Source organism: Elgaria multicarinata, chromosome 9 (genome assembly GCF_023053635.1).
Source record: "Elgaria multicarinata webbii isolate HBS135686 ecotype San Diego chromosome 9, rElgMul1.1.pri, whole genome shotgun sequence".
In the NCBI taxonomy this organism is placed as follows: domain Eukaryota; kingdom Metazoa; phylum Chordata; class Lepidosauria; order Squamata; family Anguidae; genus Elgaria; species Elgaria multicarinata.
Window position 1 is genome coordinate 83,980,912 of NC_086179.1, and position 17,082 is coordinate 83,997,993.

At 39.5% G+C, this 17,082-nt stretch overlaps 1 protein-coding gene across 2 annotated transcripts in view; it reads right to left on the reverse strand.

The window, feature by feature from the left end:
* The window catches only part of CACNA2D1 (calcium voltage-gated channel auxiliary subunit alpha2delta 1), a 488,318-nt gene that overhangs the window by 5,180 nt on the left and 466,056 nt on the right, over window positions 1-17,082 (reverse strand). For both annotated transcript variants that reach the window (XM_063134222.1, XM_063134221.1), the window contains 6 exons: window positions 14,436-14,588; window positions 14,290-14,342; window positions 12,182-12,237; window positions 11,964-12,093; window positions 10,746-10,858; window positions 8,407-8,489 (listed from right to left, as the gene is read on the reverse strand). In XM_063134222.1, coding sequence (XP_062990292.1) covers window positions 8,407-8,489; window positions 10,746-10,858; window positions 11,964-12,093; window positions 12,182-12,237; window positions 14,290-14,342; window positions 14,436-14,588 — 588 coding nt within the window. The remainder of the gene's footprint in view (window positions 1-8,406; window positions 8,490-10,745; window positions 10,859-11,963; window positions 12,094-12,181; window positions 12,238-14,289; window positions 14,343-14,435; window positions 14,589-17,082) is intronic.

The window sequence follows — 17,082 nt, forward strand, 5'->3', positions numbered from 1 at the left end:
AACTCAGGGTAAGCTTTCTCCCCCTTTAATCTCTGCATTAATCACAGGGATCACAGTTGTTTACAATTTCTTTTCCAGTTTCTTTCATCCTAGTCTTGACACTGTCTACTTTCAGATGCGTTTTAATACTGAAGAGTAGGATGGTGAAGTCCAAACTGTGCCAAACAGCCAAGCAGCAGTAAGCGCCCTTGCCTTGGATAATGCATCTGGCATCATTGTTGATGCTTTTCCCAGAGCATAGATGCCCATCTTTGCAGCGGACAACCTGGTCTACAAGTCGAACATTTTGAAGTTGATTTTAGTGAGAGAACCAAATTGAGGGAGAACAAGCACCATTACTTGCCCTGAAAGGGACGAACCTTTGTGATGATTCTAATTGAATGTTTGCGTTCAGGCGAACACTTGCAAAAAGCTTGGAAGTTGCTGACAAAGCACCTGCACTGCCTCTGCCTCCATCTTTCTCTGCCCCCAAACTTAGCAACTGATGTTGTTGCAAGGCAAGGGGAGGCAGTTGGTGCCCTTTCGCAGTTGGGGGCTGGGCCTTGGGCTAATTTGTCCCAGAATATCTGGCAGAAATGACATACAGACTCTCAGTTTCCTGTCAGGGATTCTGGAACTAGACGCCTCAGCTCTACCAGTAGCCATGGAATGCCCACCATGGTTGCCTCTCTCCCATGTCCCCAAATACATTTCTGGATTAGGAAAGAGTAAGGTGGGGACGGTATTGGCTTCCAAGGCCATGCTCCCTTTAGTCCTATTGGAATGCTTGCAACACCCCTAGAGAGAATTGGCTCACATGCTTTGCTTAACTATCCAGTGGAATTTTAGTATGCTTTTAGTATGTTTTAACAGTGTATACTATGTTTTTAATCAGTATTTCATGTATTTTATACTTACTGTTGCTCCCTGCCTCAATCCAAACAGAGAGGCAGGTAAGAAATATCATCATCATCATCATCATCATCTAACATGTGCCTGGGGCAGAATCAGCTATTCTATATATGTAAAACTGTTCCTTTCTTTTACTTACTTTGAAATAAATTACTATATGAAGTGTTTAGGGAAGGGCATCATTTATTGCTTAGGATATGAGTGCTCTAAAAGGTTAAGTGTCAACGATTAGCAGCAGACAGGACTATGCAAGCCCCCGGCCTTAAATCCTGTTCTGACTAGGCCAATTACCCAATCAATGAAACCTAAGCCAATTAATCATATGAGTTCCAGTTGTTTCATGAACTTTTCCCAGCAGCCCCCAGGAAATTGTAGTCGAACACATCTGGAGGGCACCAGATTGGGGAAGGAAGGAATACATTCACATACATTTTCATAGAATTAAAAGTAATTGTTCTGAATTTAAAAGCACACTTCCTTTTCTGTAGTACACTGTAAAAGTATCAAAGTGCTGTCACATTGAGCTATCAACTAAAGTAGCTATTAGTACCTGCCAGCCCCTGACGCTGTGTGATGCAGGAAGTTGTTGCACTGTTTTAGAATAAACACCATTCCCTTGTATTAGAGGGAATGCCTCTTCTAAATTGATGCCTTCCGTCCACTTTTTTTTTGGGAAGTACTCATATTTAAAATACCTGAAGGGCTGCCTCCTCGCTGATGAACCTCCCCATCAGTTGCAGTCACTATCAGGAGCCCTGCTTTGTGTTCTTCAAAATGTTCTTCAATGCTGTTCTTTAAGGGATATAATTTCATGGACGTAATATAATGTAGGATGTGGTCTCTCCATAGATATGGGCATCAGCTGTGTAGTGTGGGTAATTTGTCCTACAACACACAGAATTCTCTCCTTTATAAAAAATCTATGTCTACTGTAGTCTGGTGATCCTTCGTGGGTGTGTTATCACTTACGAATCAAACCACAGCACGGAAACTGCTGTTGTGATGTCTCTATCTCCGCTTTGTTTATTCATACAAAGTTTGAATACATTACCTTGCAATGTTTAGGTATTGAAATTATGGTCAGATGTCAGCAACAAATGTGACTTTATTATTATTATTATTTATTTATATAGCACCATCAATGTATTTGTCTTTGAAATGTTGAGCTGTCCTTTCTATGCTAGTGAATGATCTGGGAGCTTGTTGAACTTAATTGTGGTAGACTGGATCAGTATCTGCCTGATTTGGCTGCTAGAAGCCAGTCACAGCTTTTCAGAAGGAAGTGTATATTCAAGTAACATAACTAACCAGTACATTCCTGTTTAAATTCTTTGGCTTGTTCTTAGGCCCACAGACAGAGGGATTCCCATAAGGAAAACAGGATTGGGGCATACATACAGACGCCATGCCAGGCCATGGGAGGTCTGCAAGCCTTCTGTAACTCATTTCAGCTAGCACAGGGAAAGTTCAGGCCAAGCAAATTCTGTATTTAATTTTTGTTGTTACCCTGTGCCTCAAGGATATAGTCGAAAAGACGTCCTAAATTTGCTATGGATATATTGAGAAAACAATGTACAAATGTACAAAAAAGCTAGCTATAAAGGTGTGCACAAAAGTATTTATAATCATAAAGTATTTATAACTACAAATTCCAGAAACTACTAATTTGTTTCTTCATATATTGAGGAAACCCTACATTCCTACAGATATGGATGGACCTATCAAGATCAATTTCTCCTCATTCTCAATTTGTTCCATTTCACTTCTGCTTCAGTTTGCGAACTTGCTTTTTAAAGTCTCCATGAAACTTCATACTATTTTCATGAACATTATGCATCTTCATACAAACTTTTCCAAATATGCCCATATTTGTATGTATTTTTTCTAAATGTATGTATGTTTTTGCAAGTAATAACCCCTAGTAAAATGTGGTTTTGTGGACAGTCTCCTATTCGTATGCATTTTCTTTATTATATGTGTTTTTGTGTACATTTAATTTGCAAACTGCATCGCAAAATTGAGGAAAGTGTGTAAGTTTAAAAAGTGTGAATTTTATGTTTGCTTTATAATGCGAACCCAATGAATATCCTGCCCACCACTGCCTACAGTTGGACACTAGATTGACAAAATAGCTCTATAAATAATTATGTAACTAACATTTTAATAATAATTAACATTTTCAAACAGCATTTCTTGATGTATATATACAGCAAAGCATTCCCACTTTTATGAGTTTTATCTGTTAGATACTGTTAGAGATGGTCATGATGATGTCTCCCTCTAGTGGTAACTCTGGGTGAATAATGCAAAAGTAGAGACATATACAATAAGCTTAGAGCAGTGATACTGCTCTGGAAATGTTCTCACTGCTTTCAGTCCAAGTGTCCCTTAGGCCAGATCTACACCAAGTAGGATATGACACTTTAGAGACAGTTTGAAAACTTTATGGAGTGTGTCCTGGGCCCTAACAGTTGTCACCACTGTTATAAACCGTTTTAAAGTAGTAGTGTAGATCCTGACTTAGTCTACCTAAATGGTGATTTTTTGCTTTGATTAAGCGATTCAAAGCCTCTAAAGATACTGAAAATATGAAAAGAAGAATTATGTACTTTCTTGATGTAGAGTACAATTTCCAGTTAGTATTCTGTTCTACAGCACTCTGCACAAATAAGGGTTGGGGACTTACAGGTTGAATGACATGTTCTACTAGTAAACACATGTTTCCCAAACACGAGTCTGCCAGTTCACAACAAAGCATAGAGTGTATTTTCAGAGTAACAACAGGAGGGAAGGGGATACTTAACTCTTCATATACCAACTGCTTCTCTCCTCCCAAAAATGTGTTCTTTCACTACACTCATTCTGAATTAGGATTAATACTGACTGCAGAGTAGTATTAATAAGGATTAATCCTATCAGGAAATACCAGTCGTTATCTTCCATTTTCTTGGGATCCCAGGCAGATGACCAGATGCTCACACCAGATCTGATGGTCACCTCCAACTATACCATGTCACTCTTTGTTCTTAGGCAAACATTGCTCACAGCATTTTTGTTTGCTTGCTTTATTATCTTTGTTAGGCTCATAAAGAAAGAATCAATGGGAACAAGAAGAATACAGCAGAGTATACTCTGTTATATTAGCTTTGTAAACCTCCCAGAGTCTAAGAACATGTCTACCTGGCTCTGATTTAGAGACTTAGGCCATTTCTACACCTGCCATTTTTCTCAGGATCGTCCTGGGATCATCCCTGTGCATCCAAATGACACACAGGGGATCCCGGGAGCAGCCAGGGATGATCCCTCCATTTTCCTGTGATAATCCTTAGGTGTAAAAGTGCCTTAATTAAGAATTCAAGTGTGGATACATAATAGGTACTGTGGGGTGAGCCAGACCAGTTATCCACCTAACCAAATACTTTCAACCCTAACTGGCAACCAGCAGTCCAGACTCTAGGACAGAGAACTTTTATAACCCCTCTTCTTCAGTACCTTGCTAAGGGACAAAACCTTAAACATGCAAAGTATGTGTTCTGCCACAGAACTATGATGTGAAGACTCCAAAGCTAGATACCGGCATTAAACAAATGCTATAGTGCTGAAATCTGGCGTACATGTGTGTCCTCAGGCTGAGATTCTAAGCAGGATTTCTTGCAAACTTAAAAAATAATGGGATTTACTTATAAAGTTAATTGCACAATGAGTGTCTACCATATATCTGCATCTGTGGTAGTTTGATTTAATTGATATCTTTAAGCTTCTGTATATATAAGCCGATGGGTCTATTCGGACCTTATTCCTCTCCTCCCCAATTGTACCTGGGAGAGTGTGTTCTATCCGCTTACCACAGGGAGAAGTGAAATAATTGAATCACCAACCAGAAATTAAATCCTCTTCAAATAATGACTATGGCCTAATCTACACCAAGCAGAATATTGCACTATGAAAGCAGTATGAAAGTGTTATATAAGAGGCAGGAGCCACACGACTGCTTTATTGCAGTATTGAAATGCACTGACAACTGTTGGGGCCCATTGACATATACCATATACCACTTTCATGGTGCAATATCCTGCTTGGTGTAGATTAGGCCTAAATCTACCAGTCAGGAAAGAAGCATGTGATCCTGAGGCCCACACCCAATGACCTTGTTCAGATGACAGAGTAGTCCACAGTGGTTAAGCATTTTGAACTAAAGGTGTCTTAGGGTGTCATGTGAACCATTCCTAACCATGGTTGCTAAACAACCGTGGTTTAAACCCACTCACTAACCATTTGCTGCAAAAGGGTTACCGGCCTAACCATGGCTTAGCGTGACATCTGAACAGGCCCAATCTCTTCCCGGGGAAAGCAACCTCTGATCAGGGTCCATTTGTCATTGATCTCTTTCATAATAACAGTGTTTGCTCCATATTTCCCCCCCAAAGTACCCACTTAACACTTGTTTCTCTGATATGCTAACGAAAATGTTCAACTTTGAAAAAAACTAAACAAAACACAAAATTAGAGAAAGTAACTGACCATCCACACCACATGAAAACTTGCAGAAAAATGAAGATAGGAGCGGACATCATGGCAGAGGCACGACTCGTTGTGCATATAGGCTGATCCTATTAATAACGGGCAAAGTAGCAAGTAGAGGAAAGGAAAGAAAACACAGAAAGAAACACATACAAGATGAGATTTCATGCAATTTGCTGGCAGTTAGCAGAGTTAATGTGAAAAGCATCCACCCAAGAGCAAAGGATTTCACAGTGAGAATTGCAAAGGAAACTTAACCAAAAATATTACACTCTTACAGTTACGGAAAACACAACTAACACAGAGAATAGCACACCAAGCTAGTGAGCAAGACTCCTTGTACTTTCACACACAACAGATCTGTTGTTTGTAAACCATGGAGATGGCCTAAGAATTCTGTTATTACTTCCAGTTTGTCTCTTAACACTTTTGTTATTTTTTTATTGTTAAAATGTGGTATTCCAATGTTCCCTTGGTGTGGCACATGTTTTAAAGCAACAATAGCAACAAAATTGAATTCATTTATGCATGTTTAATGTTTCGCATAGATCTGGGATTCTCACATTTTGGCACAGGGAAGCTTTCTTTCCTCTCTACAGTCCTGAAAGAAAGGGAGACAATACACATTTCTACTCTGGGGGAACTCTTGTTTTGTCTCTGCACTGGCAGAGCAGTCCGATAAGTCCCAGAAGCATGGGAAGAAGAAGCTAAGTGATTTGCATTTCCTCTCCTAACATTTCTTCTGGTGTGCTGAGAAAATAAGCAACTCTACAATTAGAAGAGAGTGGACAGAACATTCCACCACCTACAAATGTAGGGCAAGGAGAGATGGAGGAGTAGAATTTGTCTCACAATGGGGTGAAAATTATGGCTTTGCAGGGACCCCTTGATCCGCCTCGGGGGTTCCTGATCTGCCTCAGCGCTGAAGCCGAGGCGAAATTTGGACCCTCCGAGGTAACTTGGGAGTTTTCTGGGTTCCGCTGGAAATGAAAGGGAGTAGGCTGCACGATAACTTAAAATCACGCAGCCTACTCCCTTTCATTTCCGGCGGCGGCACTGGAAGCTGCCAGAAGAAAGATGGCGGCAGCGGCAATGGAGGCAGCAGGTAAGGAGACGGGGGGGGGCATGGCTGGCTCCGAAGCACCCCAAAACTTTGGAGCCAATTGGCTTCGGCTTTGGGCCATCTCAGCCTTCGGGCCGCCTCAGCCTTCGCCTGAACCGCCTCGGATCTAGTTCGGAAGGGTCTGAACCACCCCGAACCACTTCAGATTCAGGATTTGGATCCGAGGCGATGCACAGCCCTAGGGAAAATCCACCTGGGCCTGCAAGGGCAGCCATCACCTGGCCCTTGGGCCCCAACGGACACGCCAGGTGGATTTTCGCCCCATTGCTGGCTGCAGGACAAAGGGGCATTGATCCAATTGAAGCTCAGTTCCACCCTGACCTGCTCACACCTGATCTTGCCAAATTGTGAAATGGCTTTTTAAAGTGCCTACATTTACAAAGGAGCTTCAGTTGAGGGAAGGGAGCTGTTCAAAAAAATACAGATATTAAAATGTAAGGTGAAGAGATGAAAAGTCATGGGAACAACATGAGTTCTTTTGAGATACAACCGTGAACAACAAAGCTTCAGTGGCCTTGAAAGCATTTGTTTTTGAAGAACTAAGTGGGTATCGAACTGAATAATGGACTTGTTTTGTTTTCATTCACAACGGGTTGAAGGTTTGTAGAGAAGTAATGTTGGCAGTTTGCTCCAGAGATAATGGCCGCTCAGTGAAAACATCTGTGTGCATCAGGTTGGGCTTTTTTTCTACGGGTGCAATTGGATTTTTTGCCTATTATTGAAGATTCTATAAAGATGTCCATTAAAAAAGAAAGCTCAGCTGTGTGGACACTGTTGTGTAACTGAGGTAACTTATTGTGGAGAAGCTGTTGTGTAGCTGTGGGGCATTTCTTGTTATCACTACACTGTTTCTAATATTTGTATTGTTTGATATAATATTTTAATATATATAGTATATCTACTTTGTGTCTGTTATTATAAATGTCCCCCTTTTGTCATTTTAGGCTCCTGAAACACACCACTTGTGTGTATATTATTATTATTATTATTATTATTAATAATAATAATAATAATAATAATAATAATAATAATTGCATTTATATCCCGACTTGTTTTCCTTCAAGGAAACCGAGGCAGCATACATAATCCCCCTCTTCTCCATGCTATCCTCACAAAAACAACCCTGTGAGGAAGGTTGGGCTGAGAGTCTGTGACTGGCCCAAAGTCACCCAGTAAGCTTCCAAGGCCAAGTGGGGACTAGAACCCAGATCTCCTGACTCCCAGTCCAACACTTTAGCCACTAGATCACATGTTTAACATGCATGCCCATGTGTATGTGTGCGCGTGCACATGGATGTGCATGTTAAACATTTGCTCCTAAACATTTTTGCTGGATCACAGCTTCTTAAGAGTTCAAGTCACTTTAGTGCAACGGTTTGTGTCCTCATGATAGGGTGACAGCCTTTCCAACTAATCCTCTTACGAATGTCTTTGTAAAACCCTCCAGATCATAATGGGCTACAAGCAGGGAAAGTTGGAACAAGGAAACTGCATTGCACCAGCAGGACAACCACAGTGTTTTAAAGGCAACTTTTCAAAGAGTCCAAACACAAGGACTATGGAAGATTGCCACAGTTGTTTTGCCATCAACATGTCAGCACAGAGTGTCCTGTTTTCTTTTGTTTTTAGATAGGAATCATGTGTGAAAGCACAGCAATTACAGCAAAGGCAACTCAGAAAAAAACAGCTGTTAATTTAATGTTAATTGTGGGAACACTAGAAATAGTGTGATATGGTCCAGAGTCAACCGTAAGTTTAATGAGACGCAAGTTAAAGTCCACAGGCATATCAAGGTGCAAACTATTCTAAAACATATCTATTTTCTATTGCAGGGAAGGTACTTCTTCCATGTCTCTGAAGTCCAAACTTACCTGAATGTCATTGTCAAAGCAGACATCGGGTCCTTTTCTGTACCTGGGTTGCTGAACCATTTCACATTGATTAGGCCCTTCATCTAACCTTTGGTTAAGGAACCTCGATAATGGAATTTTCACATTTACATACACAGTACAGTCCTATGCAGAAGTAAGTCCTGCTGTATTCAAGTGGGGCTTACTCCCAGGTAAAACTGGGCACCAAACTGTAGCCACAGTTATCTTAAAAATTCGCATTCAGTATAAACTAGAAGGAATGAAACTTGCGTGCGGAATTCTGATGTTTGGACTGGTAATCTTACCTAGTATTTTGTATTGTATTATATTGTAATATATTGTATTTTATATTATGGTTTTATACTGTTGTTTTATACTTCGAATGTTTTTAATTTTTGTGAACCGCCCAGAGAGCTCCGGTTATTGGGCGGTATAGAAATGCAATAAATAAATAAATAAATAAATAAATACCATCGACTGTGTACTGAGACTAGAAATGTGTAAGGGCTCATCTACACCAAGCAGGATATTCCACTATGAAAGCACTATATAAAAGGCAGGAGCCACACCAAGCAGCATATAGCGGTATGAAAGTGGTATATGGTATGTCTCCCCAACCGTTGTCACTGCACTACTCTAAAGCAGTAGTGTGGCTCCTGCCTTTTATATACTGCTTTCATAGTGGAATATCTTGCTTGGTGTAGATAAGCCCTATGTCTCCTCAATAAATTGGGCTTTTCAACTGTGCCAAGAGTATGCTTGGAAAACTTTGAAAAGTTTTGAGTGTACAGCATTAGCTCCTGATACTGGCAGACATTATTAAGCTTCTAGATGGGCCAGGCTAAATGTTAATACTTGAAGTATAGAATTATATTTATCTCTTGAAGAAAGACATACTTTCAGCTTCCTGCCCTTCAGGTTCAGCTTACATATTAGCGGCAGACATTGGGGATTCTATGCTAACACTCACCTGTATGCCTAGACTTGGGTGTGGCTAATTAGCCTTGCCAGGCCATGGCAGACAATTTGAGACTGCTTTTCAAAAGAAAAATGGCTGCCCCAGACCAAGCAGGATTGAAGAAGCTGATAAGATGCTACATTTTAACATATGTCCAAAGTTTCTGGCTTGTTTAATTTCCCCCCAATTTTTAAGAACTGTTATGGAAATATTACAGAAAAGTTGTTATTGTGTCTTGAAATGCATTGCTATATTGTTGATATTAATGTCTGTTTTTTATGTATGGCTGTTACAGTGTTTTCATGTTGTATATTTATGAGCAGCCCCGAACACAATTTCTTTTGTGGAATCTTAACATGTAAATAAAAGTCTTAATAAGTAGGTGTGTGTGTGTGTGTGTGTGGTGGAGGGGATGGCAGTGTGTGAGGGTAGGGGAAGAGGTAGATGTTTGTTTTTGTATTAGTTCAACTTGCAGAGGAAAAGGATTGGGACTGAAAGCGTACATCTTTGGAGGCTAAGTTGAAAGCGAGTTAAATATGCAAAACCATTGAACATATTTACTAGGAATGTTGGAGAAAACTGTAATAGTACCAAATGAGTTCGAATTTTTATTAATCCAACCCACAGATTCCACAGCAGGCTGGCTTTTCCCATCAGGAAGATTTTGCAGACTTGCAACCTGTTTTCCTAACCTTCCGTAATTTTATGCACATGTTGTTGTAGAAAAATAGTAACAAAACAAACAAACAAACAGCCCAAACTGCCCATTTCTCTTTTAGGCTAAAATGTGCACCTTAAGGGGGATTTGTGTATTTGGAGGGGGGGGATTTGCACATTTTAGCATGGGGAAATTTGCGCAGTTTCACATTTGTGCAAGTGCAAATTTAGGCAAATTCAGAAATTAAAAAAAACAATCCCATCAGTGGGCGGATGATGGAACGAAAGGCACCTGACAATCCACGAATCACAGACAGAATGGACTTTACACAACTCATACACCCCTAATGTTAAGGGAAGTGCTTAACTTAAAAATTCAATCATGCACTCAACAGAAAACATGGAAACTGTTCGTGCCTTAACCATTCTTTTAAACGTTTTTGATTCTAGAAATATTATGATCTATAAAGAATATTAATCTATATTTATATGGTGTTAAGATCATGCAAATAAGAAGTTTGTGTGAAAAGTTCATCTCACAAGTGACATTATCTGAGTGATTGAAGTGATATTCACCTGTGCTGCTCCCTCCACCCAAAGACTGTTATCAACCCAAGCTTTGGGGGACGATTGAAAACCAGAAAGAGGGGTTCTACAGGTCATTCAAATATTATTATTTGTAAGCAAACACAAGTCCAGTGTGAAGTTAACCTTCAAAGGATACCCGGCTTCTCTGCTTGCATCAGTGGCCTTGCATCACAGTGATGGCACATAATTTTGCTGTCGCTCATTATGAATACTAAATTTGTATTAGAAATTTTCTCTGCATGGAAAAGTCTGAGAACAGAAACATATCACAGAATGGACTATTAATACCAAAATAAATGAAACAAGCAGGTAATCTTCTACAGTGTTTTTTTTAGCACCAAAAACCGGATAAGTTGCATCCAGATTTAGTCATAATTTAGAGTAGACAGATAAGCAAAAGTAAAGTAAAGCCCCTTAAAGTAAAGACAGTAAAATAAGAGAAAGGGGCGGATCATATCACTATCCAAGTTCACATATACTACAAAGGTGGATAAGTATTATAAAAGCCTTTTAATACGTTAATAAGTTTCACTAGTGCAGAAAAAAAGTAGTGCCCTATAGTGGCAATATACTTTTTTTCTGCACTAGTGAAACTTATTAACATATTAAAAGGCTTTTATAATACTTATCCACCTTTGTAGTATATGTGAACCCGGATAGTGATACGATCCGCCCCTTTCTCATAATTTAGAGTAGAGCCATTAAAATCAATGGGCTTACGTTAGTCATGACTACTTAAGTCCCATTAATTTCAATGGGTCTACTTTAAGTATAACTAAATCCAACCTAAAGAATTTGCCAATTACAGCTTCAAAGGCTCAGCATAGCCTTCCTCAACCCAGCACCCTCCAAATGGCCATGCTGGCTGGGGTTTATGGAAGTTGTAGTTCAACAAATCTGGAGGGTATCATGTTGGGGAAGGCTGTTTTAATGACACTCCTGTTTAGAGGGTTACAGTTAGCATGACGTTCTTCATAGATCTCGGTTTCTCAACAGAAAATGAATAAATCTGTTTGTAGAACTGGCTTCCACTCAAGGAAGTCCAAACATCTATTTCTAAGCACTTCGCAATTAGGCTATGTTCAAACTTACCACTAAAATATGTATATTTTAGTGAACTGCCCAGAGAGCTTGGGCTATTGGGCGGCATAGAAATGCAATAAATAAATAAATAAATAAATGATAACACTATAGACTAATGGATATTCATATGCATTCATATCTAATTACTCTATTGACAGAATAAAAGCTGGTTTCCCTTTAACTGCTCATTTGTTTGTTTCATATTTGAAACATGAATAAGAAAAGACAAGAGACACTTCACATATTTTGGAATTCAAAAGAAAAAACTTACCTAGAACAGTTTATACAGTCTAGGATGCCATTAAATGATTTATCATCATTCCCAAAGAAATACTGAGTTTGTACTGTAATGCAGCTCTGTTTTGATGGGATGGCACTGAAGTCGTCTTCTTCCACTTCCGCTACGAGAAAGAGAATACGTTCAGCTCCGTGAGAAGTATGAAATGCGAACGTGAGTTAAAGTTCTCCTATACCTGATTCTTCACTTACCTGCACCAAGAAAACGTGGAAATGTCAGGCCCAAAAAGAGCTGCTGCAGGATAGACCTGGATATACAGATAATTGCATAGGAATACATAATGTAGACTTATTAGTTATAGCCACCATCACAATAAAGAATCCTTATCTTCCATTTCTGTCTATTGTATAGCAAACATCGGTGCATAAGAGAATCAGGAGTTATGTGTAGGGCTTGTACCCAAGTCAAGTAGTCCTTAGATTTAGGAGTTAAATCTAGCAGGCCTACCCAGCAGGCCTACCCAGATGAATTTTAAGATATCTGACACTTATTTTAATGTTGTATTAGTTTTATATGTTTTAATTCCATTTTATGTATTTTATGGTATTTGTATTTAATGTTGTTCCCTGCCTCGATCCAGAGGGAGAGGCAGGTAATAAATAAATTATTATTATTATTATTATTATTATTATTATTATTATTGTGAATTATTCTTCACACCCATCAAATTACTGGTAAGCATACACAAGAACTATTTTTTGGACATTTTAAGATAATAAGAAGAGCCATGTTGGATCAGACCAAAGGTCCATCGAGTCCAGCATTCTGTTCATACAATGGCCAACCAGCTGCCTATGGTAAACCCACAAGTAGGGTATGAGTACAATAGCACCCACCCACTGATGTTCTTCGGGAACTGGTGTACATAGGCGTACCGCCTCTGACACTGGAGGTATCATATAGACTAGTAGCTATAGACAGCCTTACCCTCCATGATTTTTTCTAATCATTCCAACTTGGCACTAGAGCTGTGTGAGGTTTCCACCACCTTAGATTGGCTTGAAAAATAAACCAAGCTTTCACCACCCCCAAAATGGTGTCCTGGTAAGGTTTGAACTATGTTAGGAGGGATGCAATAGGCACTGAAACTTCTAGGTCAGTTCAAGTACCAATGATATCAATCTTTCATTTCTGAAGTTATTAGTGTTCCTTCTCAATGCTCCATCAGACTTCACAATGATATTACTTAACAGAGGTTGCCAATAACTGAAGTTGTCAGGTGTAAGGCACCTGGAGCCTTTCTGGGCCAAAAAGCAGTTCATAAATAACTTCATGAACTTCTGAAAAATGCACATCTTTCTCAAAACATGCAACTTCCCCCATTTGAACGAACTAAAAAAGAGGTTGAAAACAAGAATGGGAGCAAGCCGAACTGAGCTTTGAAGTAAAGTTCGCAGAATTTCAGCAAGCTTGAGCATCCCTGGTTCTCCCATCCCTATGGAATTCATTTCGCATGGACAACTGGCCTCAGCTTCCAGCTCTTCGTGTTCATTCATTCATTTCTCCCGACCATGCAGATTATCAACTTGCACATCATGATAAACACAGCACAACAGGACTGTGTTTCATCCATGTGCACATCAAGAACCCGAGAAGAAGAAAAACGATGCAAATGAAATGTTTGCTGTGGTCAAACCTGCAGATGCACCAACCCCAGAATTAATTTTAGAAATTCTTTATGCATGTTGGAGCAGGATGTGAAGCAGAACAAATCCTTGGAACTATGAGGGAACATTAACAGGGGAAAGAAAATACAGTTTTCCGGTTCATTCCATTGATTCTTGAGAACCACCTTTCTCCTTTTATTCATATTGAATTTTAATGCCCCTCAAACTCCCTGCCAAGATTTCATTACCAATTCTTTTTTTTCAAGAAAGCATTTTTTATCTTAAAAAAACAACACCCTGAGCCTAGACCTCTGGATTTGAAATCACCCCTGAAAACAACCTGTTTTGATGTCACTCGAATTTTAATTCCTTCTCCAAATTACTGTCCAAGTTTGAACTGCAGACATCAAGGTTCTTAATTCATGTTATGTTACATGTTCCTAAAATGTTTTTGGCAGCCTTCTGGGAGAAAATGTGTGAATTTTTGTTTTGCTGTGGCCTAATTTAATACTCAGCCAGAGATAGAAGAGATTACTTGTTATCTAGCTAATTATTATACATAATAAAATTAAACAAAAAGAATGTGTGTGTGGGAATCTCAGTGGGGTTCATTCACACTATATATAAGGCTTGGTGAAGACATTCATGCAGGTCAAATGTGCAATAAACACTATCTGAAAAGTTCAACTTACCAAGCAGCTGCAGAGGCCCACCACCCTAGATGCAAGATATCTGCTATTGTAGGCTAGAAAATAGAAGGGAATGAGTGTGGTGTTATAAGACTTTCTGAACACATATAGGGATTACACTAATTGGAGAAAGGCAAGATGACACTGACCACATTGACAGAGCGGAGTCCAGCTCCTTGCTTTGGTTCTTCTTCTGGATCACACTCAGACTGATAGTCGTAAGTCTTGTTAAAGGCATATAAGGACATATTAATGAGATTTCGCATGAGGCTTGGGTCGATCTCACCAAAGAATTTCCCGATCTAATGCAAAAAGAGAGATGTTTTTAAAAACAAAAACACACATCCACACAGCAACATTTTGATGCTCTTCAAACATTGAATGAAAGCCCCTGCTTTCTATTATTATTATTATTATTATTATTATTATTATTATTATTATTATTATCAATGCAGCCAACGGTTTGACCTTTTATGAGACTTAGATCCTAAGCAGAGCGTTCTGCAGATATTCATAGGCAAAGCATCAAAACTGAATGTAGGCTGGCAATGAATTATTACAAATGCCAGACGTTTAAAAAAAAACCCTAAAAGCAATGAAAAAAGAGCTGCTGAGATTGATCAAGGCTATTTCTCTTTGAAGGCTGAACCCAAGATATTGCAAAGTGTTGCTTTTTGATACAGAGGAAGTTAAACCTCTTCTGGAGGCCTATTAGTTTTAAACAAGTCCAAACCATATTACTCTTTTGTTCTGAACAAATTTACTTTTTTTCAATCCAGGCTTCACTTTTGCGTACTATGAATCTTCAAAACAATCTGTCAGGAAGAGAGTTTAATAGGGTTTTTCGCTTATTGGAATTGGAGGCACTGTAGCTGCACATGGACCTAATTTATTGGGTGCTTCCAGGCCCTATTGCTGTTCTTCTAACTGCAGGGTAGTCATGAATAGCTATCATAGCATGACCCCCAAACCAGTACAGACATGACCTGATGACACTGAGTGAAGAGAGCTACTCTAAATTCTCTTACCATCTCAATATTTCACATGTCTCGAAATTCCGAAGTCATACAAGCTCTGTTCAGTCGACATGCTAAGCCACAGTGGTTAAGCATTTTGAGCTAAACGTCATGGCTTAGCGTGTCGTGTGAACCATGACTTGATGTGTCATGTGAACTATTCCTAACCATGGTGGTGACATAACTTCAAACACACTCACTAACCATTTGCTGCAAAAGGCTTAGTGGCCTAACCATGGCTTAGTGTGTAGTCTGAACAGGCCCACTAGATCGGGTTTGTTTATTTTTGGGGGAAGGGAGGGTTTTAAAAATCTGTTTCTTTAAATTTGCAAAGTTATATACTTCTGAATACCCAGGGAGTCACCTGAGTATGTACAAAACACTGCCTTATTTCCCTTCCAAGCTGATAGCATTTGAGCATTAGAGAGGTCTGTTGGAGGGAATGATGACAATGTGAGCACATCGGCTGTGTGAATCATTCCTTCATATGTTCTGATTCTGAGCTTTCATAGTGTAAAGAAATATAGGGAAGGGTTCCACAATCAAGTATTCAGAAAGGCATTTTCCAGATTTATATTTAACAAGTTTTATTTTTATTGAAAATGATGAGAGCTGCTGTAACAGCTCTGAAATAACAAGACCACTTTATCAAATCCAGGACCAGAGCATGTGATAGATGTAAACATGTCACCAAGATTCCATCAAAAATGGCAAGACTGCCAATTTTCAACCCCCACTTCATATATGTTTAGAAGGATGCATGATACGTGGTGCTGGCATCATGTGAACACCTATTACTTGAATCAGAGATGGGGAATGTATGGCCCTTCACATGTTGTTGGACTGCAACTCACATCACCCCCTCACCACTGACTCTGCTAGCTATGGTTGATGGGAGTTGCAGTCCATTAACATCTGTAGGATCACACTTTTTTAAATGGATATTGTCTGTTTTTGTTTGTATTTTATGCTTTTTATGGTTTTAAATTTTGTATATTTCTTTTTAATGTTCACTGTTTTTAACTTTTGTAAACCGCCCAGAGAACTTTGGCTATGGGGCGGTATATAAATGTAATAAATAATAATAATAATAATAATAATAATAATAATAATAATAATTTTCCTTTTCCTGTTCTCTAGATTTCTGGGCCATTTTTAGGGCTCTTTTGAAATACAGTGTATAAATGGTGTGTGTGTATGTACGCACAGAAACACACACAAACACAGGTTGGCAGAACCCCACTTGCTAAGTAATACCATTTATGGGTGATTAAACTGATTTACATATATTGTTTCAGTAGTGCTTACAGCAACCTTATAAATGTAAGCCAAAAATATTATCTCCATATTGCAAAGGGAGGCAGTGGGCGAGATATGGTCAGTGGGCCAGATTGATAGCTGGAACAGGGAGGTTTGAGCATGTAACACCGATTCTGGCCAGCTTGCATTGGCTGCCTATATGTTTCCAAGCCCAATTCAAGGTGCTGGTCTTAACCTATAAAGCCCTACACGGCTTGGGACCACAATACCTGATGGAACGCCTCTCCCGACATGAACCTACCCGTACACTGCGCTCAACATCTAAGGTCCTCCTCCGAGTGCCTACTCCAAGGGAAGCTCGGAGGATGGCAACAAGGGAGAGGGCCTTTTCGGTGGTGGCCCCCCGACTGTGGAATGATCTCCTTGATGAGGCTCGCCTGGCGCCAACATTGTTATCTTTTCGGCGCCAGGTCAAGACTTTTCTCTTCTCCCAGGCATTTTTAACAGCATTTTAACAGCA